The sequence below is a fragment of the Anarhichas minor genome, unplaced genomic scaffold, assembly GCF_050575085.1.
Source record: "Anarhichas minor isolate MPS153535 unplaced genomic scaffold, ASM5057508v1 ptg000080l, whole genome shotgun sequence".
Classification (NCBI taxonomy): domain Eukaryota; kingdom Metazoa; phylum Chordata; class Actinopteri; order Perciformes; family Anarhichadidae; genus Anarhichas; species Anarhichas minor.
In genome coordinates, this window is record NW_027466526.1 from 2,573,014 (window position 1) to 2,591,879 (window position 18,866).

The 18,866-nt window shown below is 41.0% G+C and overlaps 1 protein-coding gene across 1 annotated transcript in view; it reads left to right on the forward strand.

Moving 5' to 3' along the window:
- LOC142938180 (CUB and sushi domain-containing protein 3-like) overlaps nucleotides 1–17,141 on the forward strand; it is a 194,277-nt gene extending 177,136 nt beyond the window's left edge. The window contains exons 61-70 of the mRNA XM_076081426.1: nucleotides 2,351–2,524; nucleotides 3,279–3,352; nucleotides 4,633–4,744; nucleotides 10,973–11,152; nucleotides 11,633–11,698; nucleotides 12,892–13,050; nucleotides 13,438–13,550; nucleotides 14,295–14,382; nucleotides 15,982–16,123; nucleotides 16,839–17,141. Coding sequence (XP_075937541.1) covers nucleotides 2,351–2,524; nucleotides 3,279–3,352; nucleotides 4,633–4,744; nucleotides 10,973–11,152; nucleotides 11,633–11,698; nucleotides 12,892–13,050; nucleotides 13,438–13,550; nucleotides 14,295–14,382; nucleotides 15,982–16,123; nucleotides 16,839–16,998 — 1,268 coding nt within the window. The 3' untranslated portion in view covers nucleotides 16,999–17,141. The remainder of the gene's footprint in view (nucleotides 1–2,350; nucleotides 2,525–3,278; nucleotides 3,353–4,632; nucleotides 4,745–10,972; nucleotides 11,153–11,632; nucleotides 11,699–12,891; nucleotides 13,051–13,437; nucleotides 13,551–14,294; nucleotides 14,383–15,981; nucleotides 16,124–16,838) is intronic.
- The last annotated feature ends 1,725 nt before the right edge of the window (nucleotides 17,142–18,866 follow it).

An 18,866-nucleotide genomic window follows, 5' to 3' on the forward strand; every position in this document is an offset into this window, starting at 1 on the left:
GTCAATGCATTACATTGTTCTGTACACTGAGGATATTTACCAACAAAATCATGAGCCGAGTAGGAGGAATAATCGGATTCCTTATGGCTCTATCATACACATCTGCAGCCAATTTAGTTTGGTGCAAAATCATTTTACAGCCACAGTCTTGCTGATTATTAGACATATATTGGGGCTTGCACTGCTGTAGGCTTTAGAAATATGATTGCAATTCATACTCGGCACTTTTAGTTGAAATACAGCTCAGCAGAACTGCAGGAGATGCCATGCATCTGCAGAGTAAATCTGTGCGTTTCTTAAAACCGGTACTTCTGTTGGCACTTGCGGCCAAACAAGGTTTAAGATGCATATTCATGTTCCCTATTACATCAAATGGGAAATGGAGAGCAAGCGGCAAAATTCAGAGTCCGAGAATGCTAGTTCATGTGTCTGCAGGGATGAGACTGTGATCCCAACTTTGAATCTGGCCTCTGCATACTGATTAGTTCAAAGCATTGATAATTCATCAAGGAACTGGAGAAGCTGAGAGATAGAGTGAGAGAGAGACTCACTCCTCCACCAGCACACACACACACACACACACACACACACGGGCACATTAAATATGCTGAGCTTGGTTTGGCCCGCGGCCATTTCTCTTATACATCCATAAAACAGCACATTATTTCCCTGCAGCTTGAAGCTTATGACTGATGTGCATGTCACCTGGTTGGCCTGTATTGTCAACCCTACCAAAAAAAAAAAAAAACCCTGCAATCTTACAATGTTGCTTGAATAGTGGCATTTATCGTTTCAGATCCAGGCAGACAACTGCATCTTTATTTGTTGACATATCAAACACGGTCAAACTAACTATTGGGCAATGGGTGGGACTCACAATACATCGTTTTCAGATGGGACCTGCAGTATAGGCAAACATCTTCTTTAGGAGAAGATATGTCTCTGAATACAAGGATTTGTTTCTGAGATAACAGTATTTGCAGTAATGGTTTTATTCAGCCATTCCTGCATGGGCTGGATTCAATTTTTTTTTTTTTTTACTAGATATCTATTATGTCAGGGATTGGCTGTGGGAAGCCCCTGTTGGGTACTGACTTCTAGAAAGAGAGTAAACGAGAACTTATCTCTGTCTCCAGACCTCCACGCGGCGGCACATGTCAGGTCTGGAGAAGCAGGCTGCCTTATTATTGGCTTGATCCCACAGCGCTCTGGCTGCGTGACTGAACGCTGTCACTCTCGTCCTCGCCTCTGCTCTCTCACCCACTGAGCATTTCTTTAACATCCTACAGCTAACAAGTGACTTTTAATGATCAGTGTGGTTGTAGCTGATGTTTATATACAGGTATATATGGATAGAAAAGATACATTGGCAGACATGAAAATGGCTGACGTACATCCCCGTCAAAGCCACCAGGCCTACATTATTCCAGTCAATTTCATTAGATGTCTATAAGCGACAAATTGAAGGAGCAGCAGTGATTATCCAACGGGCTTCATCTGCTGAGGCTGTGGCGAGAGTCCCATTATGAAGGCAAAATCATACCAGAGGCTTGGGGAGCAACAGCGGCAGCAGATGGCTCTAGTTGTGTTAACCTCAGGGCCCTGTCAGAGAAATTAATATTTCACATGCTAATTATTTTGATCTAAAATTGAGTGCCATGACCCCCTTCGCTCCCCTTTTGCTGCCAAGATGAATACTCGCCTACCTACTGTAACCACTCGACAGAAAGGTCGATTGTCTGAAACAAAACAAAATGTTGAGACGGAGCAATTCATCCCGAGACAAAGATGTCAATACATCTGCCCACATGCAATAAGAACACGGCCAGAGGAATTTCTCTTACACTCATCATGTCAACGCCATTTGAATAGTTCAGTCCATGAAGACTTTCCAAATCGTATAGAAAGACAATATTTTTTTACAGTCAGCTACTCGAATAAATTGTTTCTTACAAAAAGACCATTGAAAACAGCAAAGCTCACGGCAGCAGTAGAAACCACTGAAGGCCCTCCTCATCAGGGTCTGATCTTCTGGGTGCAGCAGCAGCCCACACAGCTTATTGTATCTGAATGAAGTGCTGCATAGTCGACCCAATGCTTCATTCAACTGACTAGCTGCTGCAGTTTTCCTTCTGTGTAATCAAGTTAGAAAGAGATGGAACGTTTGTATCGTAAAAATGGTAAAGAGGAATAGGGCATCGGCGTTGACTTGAACCAGAGGGAAGGTGCAACAGTGCAGTGTGGTTCACTGTTGGATGAATTACTTGCAGGGAAATGCGCTACATCTGTGTTGGAGTTGTTGGCCCTCAGGTTATCACATCAGCAATATTCTACATTTCTGCTTCCGCAGCCAAGTTCTGTGGAGACCCTGGTCTGCCTGCCAGAGGACGGAGAGAAGGGCGCAGTTTCATCTTCAAGTCTGAGGTGATGTTTAGCTGCAGCACCCCCTATTTGCTGGTGGGATCGACAACACGCATGTGCCAGGAGGACGGCACCTGGAGCGTATCTCAGCCACGATGTATAGGTACTGAATTATTAGCCTGCATTTTGATTCAGCTAATCCACAAAATGATTATGCTTCAGACTGGGGGTTTAATGCTTGTTTCAAAACGTATTGTTTTTCTGATTTGCCATTCAATTACATTGTTGATCGCTAAATTATGTTGTGCCAGAATTAGTTTTTACTACAAGCAAAATATGAGCATATTAATATGTACAGTGAAATAACAAAGGTAGTGAATCAAATCTACATATGTAAGAAGTACCATTCCACCATTCCAAATGATCGTTCTCTGTTGGTCCTCTTGAAGCGACGAACAATAAATATCAAACACAGTGGAAGGTGAATTATAATCGGTGCGTTGCCATCTGGCACTCATGTAAAACTTAATCACGAGAATGAATTGCATTATATATATTGTTACCTCAGGGGTGATGCTTTATTTTTTGCACCCCGGTGTTGCTTGATATATTAAGTGCTGAAGAAAAGCTTTCCCAAATGGAATGTGTCTTAATTTGAATCTCGTCTCACCAATGATTAAAAGTCTCAGAAGTCTATATTCCTGAGACTTGTAAAGAGAATTCATAGTCTAAGAGGCTAAAGATGGCAGGGTAATTCTGCTCATGTTACCACGCCACTTCGGTAATTGTCCTCTGGTACATGGTACACCAGAGAGAAATTGCTTTGTCATTATCAGTGATTGCTCCTCTGTCATATTCTCATTTTTTTTCTCTCCGGCAATTCCCTGGCTCACCATGACAATGATTTCTTGTTCCAGAGCCCACGAGAACCACCTGTGAAAATCCAGGAACACCTGAGCATGGCTTCATGAATTACACAACAGGCTTTAAGGTAAAATGAGATAAACCTGCAACGCATACATTTTATAAATATATGCTCTTATGCTCTGAGGTGATTTTCTGTCAGAAAATGTATTTCAAACGGGACCAGAAAAATTACATTTCCAGCTGGAGGCAGGTTTATAGAACAGGCGTGTAACATAAAAATTGATGTTGAGTATACAACGAGCACAACAAGAGTCTACTATACACAACAGATTTGAAGCAGCCTTGAACAAGATGAACAAGAAGCAACGTGCCATCCAAAGCTTGCAGCTCGACTGCGTTACCTGTCCTCCTTTTTAAATGGGCAGTATCCGATGGATGTTCCATGTCGAATCATCATTTATTCCTTTGGATGATGTTATGTGCGTGCAAGGATGAAGCAGTGATGCATGTTTCCATCCCTGGTGGGATGCACTGACGAAACCACACTGGATTTCTCTACCACTGTGAATGTGTACAGGCTTGGTCTGGATCTATAATAATGTGCACTTCATGCAGTTTGACCTTCCGTGTAGAACGAGCAATGGTAAAATGCATCATAGTAAAAAAAAAAAAAACAACAACAACAACATCGTGACCATTGGTGTGTGCACAGTAGCTCCCTTGAGATGTGTGTATTTCATTGCATTTCCTCCCTGTTGCTCTTAGAGTGTCACTTACAAGTTAAGTGCAAACTATTTCTCCACAACCTTCACCAGAAAATCGGATATGAAATTTGTCCCAAATGAAAGCAGAAGCAGCTTATTATTTGGATCGCTGCTTGTAATGGATGTACTCTTGCATTTTTCTGCATTACAGAACAACATTACCAATATCTTGACACCCCCGAATGAGAAAGTCCCGTGTAGATGCCGTCTTTAAACAGTCGACTGGTTTTGATGGCCGAACGTAAAAGTAATTTATTAAGATAGCAGAAAACAAAGATTAGTGTTGCCTAAGATTGTCTTACAGTACATATGCCGTATGAAGTATGTCAGTGTTGTGTCCTTTGTCATTATTTGAATGCAAGAAAAACAAACAAAAAAGATGACAGAAAACAGTTTGTCTCTATATATTTTCCATCACTTTCTAATGTCTGTGCATCAGTTGTGAACACAAACATGGGCCATCGCCTCTAGGAACAGTCTCCATCTGCCTCCACACACTACAGATAATCATTAACACAGGAAAAAAAACTTTAGTGTGCAGTATTTTTCCAAGCTCTTTAGATTTGATGCTTGGAGCCTATTGGCATTTGCACCAGTATATTGACTCTCTCCACTTTGTGTGCTGTCTGTTTGTGGCCAGGTGGGCAGCCGAGTCGACTTCCAGTGCCAACAGGGACACCTACTGCAGGGCTCCACCACTCGCCTCTGCTTGCCAGATCTCACCTGGACCGGCTTCCAGCCTAGCTGTATCCGTGAGTGCTTGTTTCTCACTCTCTCACAATATCTTCGTATCACTCTCCCTGTCTTTGTCTTTCACTTCCCCCTCTGGCATCTTGTCACTGTTTATCTGCATTGCAGGGTGCTCAGACGATGTCTTTTTTCTCTTTTCCCTCAACACCCGCTCTCCCTCTTCGCTCAGTCCTGCCATAACCTTTGACCTCCTGGTAGATTGCAGCTTCAGACTCAATCAACCTGCCATCCCAAGTCATTCTGAGAGTGAGGTGTTGGCCGGGATTACTGTCATTCTGTTTGCACTACCTGATCTGTCGACCAACACCAAACCAAGGCCGTGCTGTTTAGCCCAGTCGCTTTGCCAACTGCTTTTCTAAATGATGATGTAATCCCGTATCTCGGTGGAATCCCTTTCAGCTTCAGTGTTTTTCATGAAAATTTCCCTATATGTACTATAGTCTGAAACACTTGAGCTGTGTATGAGGGGATTCAAATTGTATTTTGTAATCTTGATTTCATAACTACCCCAACATGTAACAGCCACTTGAATTATCCAGAGACATTTGTGCTGAGGGAGCAGAAACATCGTAATACTTACCCATCATTCTCTGCCTGATCTACTATGCAGCACGGCTTTGTGTGTGTGTGTGTGTGGGGGGGGGGGGGTGCGTGCGTCTGCGGGCGTGTGCGGGCGTGTGCTGTGTGTTTTAGTGGGAAGATGGGAGGTTGTAGAGGGATTGTGAATCCTTGAATATGTGCAAGCGGCCTCCTTTAATGTGCAAACACTCGGCTGCCGGATAATTAGATACACCTAGCTGAAACTAATACAGTCTAATACGCCACCACTTCATTAAGTCCTTCTGTCATGAGGGTTATCATGTTCGGTGTTAAACTGTTTTAGAGAGATGTTGATTCGACTTTATGGTCGTTTTGGAGGCCGTTGCGTGTGCTGCTGTGGAAACGTATCGTGTTGATACTGAGAGGTGTTTCTGATGTTTAGTCTCCCGTCATTGAAACAAATGGGATGCATGCGTGTGATTGTGTGTCGGCACAGGCCGTTTACATAACGCATATTTGCTATTTAATATAAATATATGCTTTTTTGCATTGGCTATAATACATCTACCGTATTTTCCGCACTATAAAGCGCACCGGATTATAAGGCGCACCTTCAATGAATGGCCTATTTTAGAACTGTTTTTATATATAGGGCGCACCGGATTATAAGGCGCATAGAATAGAAGCTACTACAGTCAAACGTTTGACTGGGGTTGCGTTATGCATCCACTAGATGGAGCTGTGCTAAAGGGAATGTCAACAAAACAAAACCGGTGTTTACCGCGGTGCGGCTTTGTAGTTTACCAGTCGTACTGAAACATTTTGACAGAGCGCCGTGTACAACCAGTATGGATTCAACCAATTAACCAATTGATCCATATATAAGGCGCTCCGGATTACAAGGCGCACTGTCGTTTTTTGAGAAAATTAAAGGCTTTTAAGTGCGCCTTATAGTGCGGAAAATACGGTACTACTTATGGAGTTTACAGTTATACATTTTACAGCAGAACACTGAAATTGTCTGTCACTTTCATAGTCTTATTGTTGTTCATGGAGTTTATTTTTAATTGATGTTTAACAGCTGACAGAAGAAGAGAAACCCCCAAACTCTTTTGTCTAGACTTCTGTCAACAGACAGCTCCTCAGCTTTTCCTGCTCCACCTGTATCTTCAAACTGGCGACCCCATCATCCCGCTCACTGAGGAATGATTCAGGAGGTTGCGCATCCCCAGGCTCCTTAACGGCATTCATTGCCAGCACTGTGACAGGTTCCTTAGAATAAAAGAGCAGTCAGAGTGAGTGTAAGTCAACAGAACTATAGGTTAAAGCACCAGCAAACTACTCAAACTGGCGCTTTCAAATTTCGTCATTAAAACAAATGACATAAATTAACGCCCTCTCTCTGGCAAATTGAATTGTCATTTTCAAGTCCACAACCAATTGGAATGCAAAATACTGTAATTATTATGTTATGTAAGGTCTACCGATGCTGTTGGAAAGGTCTAAATATATATAAGGCACTTTATCAGCAGCATCTTAGTATTCTACTGCTGGGCAGTACACAAACGCAAGCTGAGGTCGGGAGTTAATTGCTTGATTCTCTGCTCCTACTTGACAATTGTTGCATAATATTTAACTCCCTTCATGTTCAAAACATGATAATAACAGCTGTTGAGTTAGGGTTAATGGATGCCACATTTTCTATGAACTTATAGATGTTATGTTAATTTTGTTTCATATGGACATCACAGTAGCATTAGAACTGTAACATACATTTATGCACAAGGACCAGATGCACTGTTTAGTGTTCACCTGTCCACAGATAAAGGATGCATAGAAATAAACTCAACGTGAATACAAACATCAGGCAACAATAGTGGATTCATCTCCAAACAACATCTAGTGGATTATTTTGTAGACCCTTTATTGATTTTATATTAAATGAAGCAACTTTTTCAGTCTGGTTGTACATTTACAACTTATTCAAAATGTGAGATTTGGAGCTGACATTTGAGATGCTGGTGCATACTTTGAATTTGATTTAATTTGGTGGTGCATTGAATACAAAGAATCCCAGCAGACACATTTACTTCCACAGTGGTAAATATAAAAATAACACATTTTATATCCTTTTTGTGTAACCGTGATGTTGTAAAGCCAGTCGCTGAAATGCCAGTCTGACAACCAATTCGGATTTCATTCAGAAGCATCATGCGTTGAGGCTTTTTACTCCCCTGACTCGTTCTGTTCAGCAGTTGCTGTTTTTTTTTTTTTTTTTTTTTTTGCCACGTTTGTCTGTCTCTGCTGAGGTTGCAGCATTTCAGGAGCCGCTCGCTGGCTCTGGTCCATTGCCTGTGGTGGGTTGAAAAATTTATCGATTTTCCTGTGCCCTCGTCCTGTCATTGTTACTGCTGGAATTAAAATGGAGAAATGTGTCTCTGACGCTCGCCAGATTCTAGCACCCCGTACTTTCATAAATCATTTCTCAAATGTATCGCATGTGTGACTGAGGAGAACCGTAACCTTAATTTAACAGAAATAAATAAGTTGAATAAACTTATAAGTGGGGACAATTGATAAGTTGCAACATGGCAAAATTATTTTTCACAATACATCCTTTAAAGGAAGTTAACTTGCCCTCGACTTTTGCAACATTGTACTCATAAAATAGCCACTGGAGAAACATGTGTTTTCAGAATGATGTCATTAAAAGGCCCTGCTTACTTTATAATTGCTGGTCTAGTGTATAAATATATTATTATTATTGCAAAGAAGAAGCCATCATTATGTTACAGCTCTGCACACATGTAACATTATGTTACTCTGGCAATAGGTATTGGCAGCACAAGTGTTCAATTTGCAAAGTCTCACTGAAATACTGTGTCATTGAATTGCCCTCCATATACCTTAATTACTATATTTTTGTTATAGTGGATTGATTTAAGGTTCTAGTTATCACATCATTGGAGATCCGAAAGCACAAAGCAAAAGGTCACTGTGTTATCCTGCTTTAATACAACACTATGAATTCACTTTAGTGCATTGATGTCTTGCATTGTTTTTTTAATTCATTTTTCACTCGTGCAGCCCTGAGGGTGGACATGCAGACCCAGAGGGCTGTCTCGCCCATAATACATTGGGGGGGGGGGAAAGCTATGGTTATGCATTTAAGTGTGAGTGCTTTTGTATGGGTCCGACACGCTGTGTTGACCCTCGGCCAAAACAGTCATAAATCCTCTAAAATACCTTTCTCTGTGATTAAATGCTCTTCTCTTACTGTGAAGCCACTTAAATGGATTTAAAAGTGAAGCCAACCAATCTTGTACTGCCGGCAAAAGCAAAAATTGTGGAGGGATTATCGACACTGTGCTGTAATAGATGCAATGGACACAAGTCAGAGTTGAGCATCACTGGATCGTAAGCATGTTACCTTTCCATCAGATTAATATTGTTGCTTATAGATACACAGCCCAAGTCCCCTGATTTCTTCACAGCCCACGGTGATGCTTTGAAAAGCAACAATGAATTGAAGTTCCAAAGCGTCAACATTTTCAGAAACTATCACTTTCTACAGAAAGACATGCAAACAAGATTGAAAGAAAATGTAAAAAGCTAAAAAAAAAACTCACTGTAACAACTCAAAAGTTAACTTTGTCCTCTTGACAGTGGACTGCTGTTGCTGTCTGTAGCTGGCCGACCTCATTGGCTCGAACAGAACTCCATCAGCCTCTCTGTCTCTGTCTCTGTCTGCCTCCGTCTGTCTCTGTCCCTCACTAATGCACTCAGTCTCTATCGGAGATACCAACTTTGAACTCAGAACATTACACAGTGAAAGTGTCTTTTGATGCCTCGTGTAATCTCAGGAGTAACGCCTGCTGTGCTGTTTGAAGTGTAAATAAACATGGCACCGTGACGGGTCTTTGATACAGCAATTCATCGGACTTGTAAGTGTTCTTCGGTATTCATGGGCTACAGCCTGGACATGCGCTGACAGTTTGTTATTTTGAATGGATTACACAAACAGCAAGAAGGGTGTTCATTTAATTATTTATCTATTCATTTATTTAGGTCTCCATAGTTAATATCTACAACCAACAGTACGATGCAGTTTTTCTCCTTTCTGGCAGTGTAAATAAACACCACATTAGATGTCCTCGAGGCAGATTTATCAACTCATTGGAAAAAAAGGCCCTGGGTGGCGCATCCTGGTGACTTATACACTTGTCCTTGTGCTTTCTTCATCAGTCTTTCTTGATGTATGCTGAATCGTTATAGCCCCTGTGTAGCAGTGAATAAGAGAAGTATTCTCCTGGATTTCGGCACACTGCTGTGATGCACCCGTTTAACTATGTAGAGCATTGAGAAATGCATGTCTTCAGACATGCATACACACACATATTGTTACCGTGTCAAACACCAGCAAAAGTAATATCCGACGAGAGGAAATTCCTGCAGCCGCCTTGTCTTTCATAAAGCCGAGAAACCTTCATCCTGGCATCCCTTCCACACCCAATTGCCACTAATGTCATTAAGACGCCATGAAGGACCGATTTGGGGCTGTGACTCACTTGCAGCTGCCTCCCATTCGGCAGCTGGCAACATATTCTTTCACTCACAAGCTGCAGAATTAGCTCTTTACCCATTATTGTTGAGCCTGAATGTTCAACCCCTCAGTGTTTTTGGTGGTGTGGTGTGATTTGCATAAGTTTTTGTTTTGTAGAGAGTTTTTTGATGTGAAAAATATAACTAAGTGTTCTCAACCCACTCATGGCAGAATAAAAATATTTAGTATGGTCAATAATGTGTCTATGTGTCTTATAAACTAAGCTTTTCAACACTGTCTTAAATCAGCACCTTTCTGCTTTTTGAGACAGAATAATTTAAGATGCTGAGAAAGTCAAAACTGATTCGCAGTCTTAAAAAACTCCAGTCCCCAACAAGACACGTACTTATGTTTGAGTGGCTGTTACACTGCCACGGGTTAGATGGATCTGACATGGGCTCCACTTATTAGCCTCCTATTATCCTCTTATTTCAGACGTCAGTCTTCTTCCTTCCAGTGTCCATAAATGTCTGTGACCTTATAGCATATATGCAAAGATTTACAATAACATTCACTTCAGCACTGCTTTGCAAGGACACAGATGAGCTTAGTCTCGTCTGGTCTCGCCCTTGAAGATTTTGATTAGTTCAAGAAACACAAAAACAACTCCAAGTGTGGTTTTTTTTCCAGCTGTTGCTGAATGATAATGAGTCAGCCAGACCTTCCTGTTGTACTGCTCCTTGTGCTTTGCAAACCAAGGCTATGGCTAAATGACTAACAATTCACACAGTTACTGTTTTTGACTTCATTTGAGCTCAATACATTTTGCAGGCTAAAATACAAATTAGGCGGTGTATCAGCTAAGTCACAAGTGTCCATATTAATGTCAGAAAAGGAACTAGATGTATTAAAGTACCAATATGCTCCCTAATAGCTCCCTGGACTCAATTAAATTGTAAAATGTGTGTGCTATCTTTTTTTTTTTTCTATCCCACTCTCTCTCTCTCTCTCTTCCCCTCTCTCCCCCAAGCGAGTGCTTAATTATCTTCCTGTCTATCTATACTTGTGTGTGTGCATGACTGTGTGTATCTGGCTCCATTTGTATGCGTGTGTACTAACAAGCGTCTGCCCTCTGCCTGCTCTCCAGCTCACTCCTGCAAGCAGCCGAGGAGCCCGGCCAACGCTGACGTGGTGGGTCTAGACCTTCCCTCCTACGGCTACACCCTGGTGTACACCTGTCAGTCAGGTTATTTCCTCTCCGGGGGTTCGGAGCACCGCGTCTGCCGCTCTGACGGCAGCTGGACTGGCAAGGTGCCTGTGTGCAGAGGTACGTGGTCGGCGGAGGTCTGCGAGGGCAGTTGATGGAGAAGATTGGGGGGGGGGGGTTGCGGGAAGATTGTGAATGTGCATAAAGGTGGAGGGTTAGGGTGCTTTGGAGGGGTGAATACTGTACTTGTGTATAAGCTTAGTATTTCAGAATTCATCCTGTGTGACATTTGCGCTACTGCTCACTGATAGTTAAGCGAAATAAGACACCAGTCAAATATAATGAGACATTCTGGTCTCTGGGATGTTTTCTGCAAAGCCACTGTGTCATTGTACCGTCAACTAATCATAAGATGCATGTTCCGGTTCTTTTTTTAACTTGGAAGTTTTAACAGTGAGTTGACTTGTGATGTCCAGATATCTTACCAAAGTGAGGAAGAGTTTAATGTCGGCAGCATGTTACAGTTGAGCAGTGTTTACTTTCCCAACAGCCCCCTGCTGTGTTCATCTATCTGAAATACATATTTATCTTCTTCTGCAGTCGGCTCCAAATCACATGAGAAAACTGTCAAACCCGTACAAGGGACCCCAAGCCCTAAAATATATGGTGAGTTTTGAATTGTACAAGCTGTTCAGCGGGCAGCCACAGAAGTCAGCAGTGCTGTATTAGTGTAATGTGCCTAAATCTGTTTAAATCTTCATCGAGATCACGGAGGTTTCACTGTCTTCAGTAGTAGTTTTAAGTTTCTTACAGTAGCGGAAGAGTCTTAACGCATGAGGAACATTATTAGCATAGAACCTGGTGTGCATTGTTTGCATTATGACCATAACATGCATATGCATTAAGTTCTAAGTAGATTCAGAGAGATTAATTGGTACAAAAATAAAATTAATTGTAATTTTTACCAGGGCGTTTTCACAGGTCATACGTGCAATATCTACTTAATGTACTACTACTATCTACTTAACAATGTAATTTGTCTTAGAAATGTATTAGAAACGTTTTGGTGCAACAAGGTAACAACATCCCGATTATATTATGTAACCGGTAAAGGTATTATTCTGTATTTATGATGTAGATATTCAAAAGGCACTAAATCTGCCTTGAGTTTCAATAACATTGTATTCCAATAAAGAAATCACCAAGCCTTCACCATATACTTCAGACCAACAAGGGACGGTGCTTTTAGCCACTGTTCCAGGTAAACCATTCAAATTTACCCAGGAAGGTGAAACTGTGAAAGAGAGTGCCTGCAGTATATCCCCTTTATAGAATTCAGATTCTAGCACCCCGTACTTTCATGAATAATCTCTCAAATGTCGTAGTAAAATAATGTTACATACCTCTTCATTTTTTTCCTTCAATAATTATTCTGATGATTATTAGGTTTAGTTCCTGTTATTAACTACCAGCAGTCGCCTCTCTGCGAGGATAATTGACTCATAATTCCCTCGTAAATAATTCCCAGCAGATAATGACCGCGCTGTAAAATTTCTACAAAAAGTTTAATCAGAAAAACTTTTGCCGAGTTCACAGAGTGAGTCCAGAGTCATCTCTTTCAGAATGTATTTAATTATCATTAATTGAGATCGTCAAAGCATATAAGGAACATGATGTTATTCAAACCGAAGGAAAAGACGGTTATCAGCTGTTTGATGTGTTGATTCCAATGCATATCTAATTACCATTTTTGCACCGTGGGTGCAAGTATTCAGCTTGCATTGGTAATGATTTGATGTTTCGTAGGAAAGCTAATTTGATGACATTATTTAATGAGTTTTTGTCTTTCTTTCCTGAAGTTCCTGACAACGTCTTTGCCTCTGATTTCGTGTGGAAGGGTTCCTATGATTACAAAGGCCAGAAACAGCCAATGTCTTTGACAGTCACAAGCTTTAATGCCACAACGGGAAAAGTCAATGTAACTTTAACCGACAGCAGCATGGAGTTTCTGCTCTCTGGTGAGTCATCCATAAATCATATGTCTTCTGCCTCCTCCCCTGTCCTCCTCTCACTACCTCTGCGTGTCACTTCCATTTATTTTGAGGGTGCCTCGTGTCAATCAGTCAATCACCAAATCATCTCATGCATGAGAGTGGAAATTAACTATTGGCTCTAAAGACGGATGTATTAGTCTGCGCTGACTGACTTGCTGCCCACTCGAGAGTCACTCGTCTCCTCCCCTCCTCCCTCAGCTGAACTTTTCTTCTTGTTTCTCTTCTGCTTTCCTATATGTTCTCTCCTTCCTTCTGTCTGCTTCTTTTTTCATCATTCCCCCCCGCACTCGTGTTGCCTGATCTCTTTATTCACATCAATTCTCGCACTGCCTCTTGTCTCCTACTTTGTAGGAGTGTACAAGCGCCAGGAGGCACGGTTAATGCTCTTGCTGTACCAGATGAGAGCGCTGGCCCACAGCTCCTTGAGCAGGATTACTGACGAGACCTGGGCAATGGACGGATTTGTGAGTATACACAGGAATTTGAAGCTTGCCGGTTTTGAAAAAAATAACCGAGAGCTGTGACGGTCTTTTCTTTCTTTCATTATTATCTTTTTGTTCATTCTGACAGACAGGTAGGTTATTACTGTTAATGGGGCTGTAACTACCTGGGAATAAATCAAGCCAATATTTACTTATTATTAGTTTATTTCTCATCTTACCTACCATACCGAACACATGGACAAAATCACTGTGATAACAAGCAGAATAGTTATTTCCTGGTTTATTGGCTGATATTTGTTTACATATCCAGTGTTTACATTGGCTGTACATCAGGTGAGCCAGTGGCGCTCTGTATGAGCCATTTTAGCATTCCCATACTGACAATTTGCTGAACAAGCTCAGACACATCATCCGACACCTGAGGGACCCGGAACGACAGCAATATTTCGTTTGTGGAATAGAAGTTCCTCTTTTAAAATTAACTTCAAGGTCCACTTACTAGGAACGTGTGACAGCTGACTGCACACCGCTGAGCTATTGATAGCACTACCGCACAGCCTCCAAAGCGGGGTTTACAAAAACAAAGGTGTTATTTTTGAACGCAGCGTGACAGAGTGTGTTGACTGTCGCGCTAAATGTCGGTTTTTGATGTGGTGTGGAATGGATGCGACACTCTCGTAGGTGCCAAGAAAAATCAGATTTTATTGATGCAATTGAAACACAACCTGCTGTTTCTCGAGCTTTGTGTTATTTTTTTCCTTCTAGGTTTCGGCTGAGCCTGAGGGTGGCAGCTATGTGTTCCAAGGCTTTATACAGGGTAGAGACTTCGGACAGTTTGGACTACAGAGGCTCGGTATGTGTCTCTTCAAATACAATGAGTCCCATTGCCATTGGTCACTCCTCATCTTTCATTTTCACAATAACAGTAAATAGAGAGATATGTAGACCCCTTCTCCACTTCTTCACATTCATCTTTCTGAAGGAGCAGGGTTTCTCTGTGCCTTAAAGAGATTCGTACATATAAACGTGATTTGTGACACCACTACCAGTTTCAATATGCAGCTTAAACAAGTGTGATGCGGAGACTCAAAACCTCCAGCACACATGCGCTCAGAATGGACTTTTCAGTGAAGTAGGACTCGTCTTGTGTCGAGCAGTTAAACTATTAAATATTTTCATATTCAAAGATTGTGAATGTTTCAATGAGTGAGACAAAATAGGTGTAATTTTAAGACATTTTAACCAGCTAATTGAATTTTCTGTCGAATTGTGTGTTTTTGTATGTCTGAAGGGGAACTATAACTTTGTAATTTAGATTGTATTGACCCAGATATGACAACGTATACATATTTTCTCCATCAGTGAAAATAGATTCTGAGAGTAAAGAAATGGGGAATTCAAAAGAAAACACAGAAAATGCTATCTAAGGGTTCATTTGATATATATATATATATATATACAACTGAAATCTGAAATTCAAAAGAGGTCATAAGTCCTGTTCACATGGGATTAGTGTCACCTGGGGACCTTAAGGCATTTTTAATAATTGCACAGGTTGTCTGTGATCTCAATCTCTGCCATGTCCAGAATTTTTCAAATCCTATTGTGAATCTGTGTGATTTTGAGTCGTTTTTTTTGTTTAGTTTTTTCTCTGCTCTTTTTTTTCTGGTTTCTGTAATTGCTTTGGCAATTATAAATTAATGTTTTGACAGCATGTCGGAGGCTAATTCAGGAGGCTAATCTCTCTGCACAGCATGGAGACCATGCAGGAGGTCTTCGTGAATATTAGATAAAGACAAATAGACTTCTATAATAATGTTTATATTATTGAATATAAGTATTATATAGTAAAATACGCTAAATATTTGCGATGTCATGTCAATACATTTTAGTAAAATACAGACTCACTGTGTAAATAGTATGTTTTGATAAGTCTGGGTTAAGTGGCTCACTCAAAGATTTGTAACACCTCTTCTTCAAACAATAAAGCTACATAATATTATCTCTGCACTGACTGCATGCATACACAGTCTGTCGCCCACGTATTGCCACAGTCGTACATCACAGAGTAGATTATTCCCTTTTGCATCATTGTCCTTCATTTCTTCGTGCTCAACATTTCTGTTGTCATCATCTCATAATTGTCTTCAACAAGATTATCTCAGTCGCAGTGATCATTATCGGTAAGATCGTTATGGCTGGCGTCTTTATAAACTGGCTGCTGCATTTCCGACTTGTCATCATTTTGATCATCTTCCTCTGCATTATCTTCATCATCATCATCATCTTTATCGTCACCAGCAGATGATACGTATCTTTCTATTATTCCATTTTGTTTCTTCAGTGTTTGTGCCGTTTTGTCAATCTTAATATGTTAGACGTTCTTCATTCACACATTCAGTATCATGACTATATTCCGTGTTCCTTTCTTAATATGATGTTTTTCTTCCAGGTTTGAGTGTGAGAGAGAATGTTACTCTCACTGACCCTGAGACCAACGGCTCCACCAACAGCAGTTCCGTTGCCGTCGCTATCCTTGTGCCTTTCTTTGCCCTCATCTTTGCAGGCCTCGGATTTTATCTCTACAAACAGCGGTATGTAGTGTACACTGGTGTCTTCCATACCAGCTGGGAACCCAAATTCAGTAGCTCCTGCACTCGATATCCGTTCTGTTCCCACATGAGAAAGGAAGCAGCACGTTTTCACGAGTCCCCGTCCCATGTTGAGTCTTTAAAGTTATTTACGACAGATGTTGAAAAAGTTTTAGAGAACTCCGATTTATGTAGATGTTTGTACAGTTGCAGCCAAAGGAAATGCACAGCAAGAAGAGGTAGAGGGTACACTGCGGCCTACTTCCAAAGCCTGCTCTACTGCAGAACAGTTCCTCGCTGGATACAGCGAGAAACCTTCCTGGTGGGAGGCTTCAAAGCATGATGCAATATTAGTTGAAGTGTTACCATCTTCACAAGGCAGCATACTTCAGGCCTTTTCAATGAGAACACATTCAGTATGATTCCTGAAGTGATGTGTGGATGTATGTACTGTGTGCAGACGGGTGATCAGTAAATACACGCAGAACCTGTGACATGCAAATCTTTCCCTCATTATGTTAGTTCCCAGTCAACGGGCACAGGGCTCCTCTGACTGATCTTTTCAACAATAATTACCATTCTGCCTCATTTACCTACTACTGCTGTCTACACCAAGATAATAGAGACATGTTTATTGGATTGGAAGGAGGGGAAATAATTGGGATACTGTCTCTCAACTAATACACAACCTCCTTTTTTTTTTTTTTTTGTTCTCCAGGAAAACTGATAAAGCGCAGTACACCGGATGTTCTGTCCACGAGAACAACAATGGACAGGCCACTTTTGAGAATCCCATGTACAACACAAACACAAAAGCCGCTGAGGGGAAAGTGGTCCGCTTTGACCCCAATCTCAACACCATCTGCACCATGGTTTGATGTCTACCGAGTATGAGAGGAGGACAGAAGGAGGGAGAGAGAGAGACACACATAGACGGAGGATACAACTTCTCCTTGTTTGCTTAACATGAATATATATGGACATATTTATATTTTTCTTGTTTCTGATATATAAATATAAAGCACACTTTCAGCAACACTTACGGCAGTTGCAAGCGATCGTATACAAAAGGTCAAAGATTAAAGAGAGATGAAGGGGAGGTCCCACACCTTTTTCGGATCTTCCCGTAGTTCGCTGAAGAGAAGTGTTCTTTTCACTCTGTGAGTGTTGGCTTTATGAATAAAAAAAAAGCCTCTGGCATATAGATAAAATAGAGTATTTTATGCTCTGTAGTATTAATAAAAAGGGGTTACTTCACAATGCCAAATGACGATTTCAAACCTTTTGCTTTTGAAGAAAACAGCCCAGAGCTAGACCTTTTTTAATAATTTTTTTTGGCTTAGTCTCATATTCATCCTAATTTTCTCCTTACGGAGGTGAGGAGCCTCTCAACTGTGAGTCAGTCAATCTTATCTTTAGAGTCTATTTTCCAAGCAGTGGAGTGTGTGAGTGGAGAGGAGGAGGTAGAGAAGCAACTGCCTCTCTTTGAATAGTGTCTTTGCTGTAGTTTGTTCAAAGTTATATGCTCAATTATACCTCTTAATTGGATGCAACCTCCTACTGGTGAAATATATGGCCAGGGATTTAATTACTGAAGTGCAGTACCATTTTTTTTTTTCGAGTGCCATTGGGAATGCCGCGGCTTTTATTGTTGCGGTGCAGGCTCTCTGACAGCAGCAGAGTACATTTTCTTCACAAGATATATAGTTAACATTTGGGTTTATCATTAAGATGTGTGCTATGAATTTGCCTTTGACATTATGTTGTTTAAGTATGAGAGTTATTGCTGGCTAGTCGGAGAGTCTAGTCAAGGCAAACTGTACCTTTCAGTATATTGGTCGTGTGGGCCTCATCCATCTATTTAATCTGTTCTCTTATTTATTTTACCTATTTTTCCAGTCTTTTTGTGTCCCAGACAAACCAAATTTGGTGTGACTCAACCCCAGCCTTGAGCCTGTGTATATCAAGAATCTCAAAGTAGGAGCGCCTTGATTAGTTATTTAAGGTTTTATAAGAAGACAAAGTTAAGAATACCTACAGCACACAGAACACAGAGCCGGCCAGGTTTCCCAGAAGTTTATATAAGCCAGGATGTCGATAAATCAAAGGGAACAGTCTGAGGTTGCATGAAGTTTGTTGTCTTGTGTTGCCGAAAAAACCGTTTAACATGCAGCTCCTTTACTTTAGAGTAATTCCAACTCGGAAAACAAGTGCAACTTCCACATCATCTCTGGTTTCTAATAAACGGAGCAGGGTTTTGGTTCTATAATTCTTTTGGGAAACCGTGCCTTAGTCAGTACATTCTTGACCCATACTCTTACTCTGAGACACGCGATGAATACACGGCATTGGCCTATTTTATTACCCCACACACTGATACAAATTCAATGCCCTTACTGAACCGTCAGCTTCTGCCAACAAATGTACAGTATACACCAACAAATTTGCACACTTTTAACATGAGCCACTATCAGTATTGTACCATCATCCAAGTTTTAAAAATGAAAAATGAATTTGAGACTGTCATCACATTTCTACATCATTGCAGTGCCTTGAATACTGTATGGGCATGTGTTCTTAAGGAAGACATAACATTTATTGCATTAGTAAAACTGTTCTCGGTGTAATGTATCTGCACAGTTTGCAACGATTTAGCTGAGTGATGTCAGCTCTGATGGTTCCTCTAAGCAGAGGTGTCTTTGAAAAGCAGCTCATAGTTTCATACCTCTTCATGTTGGCAAAGAGT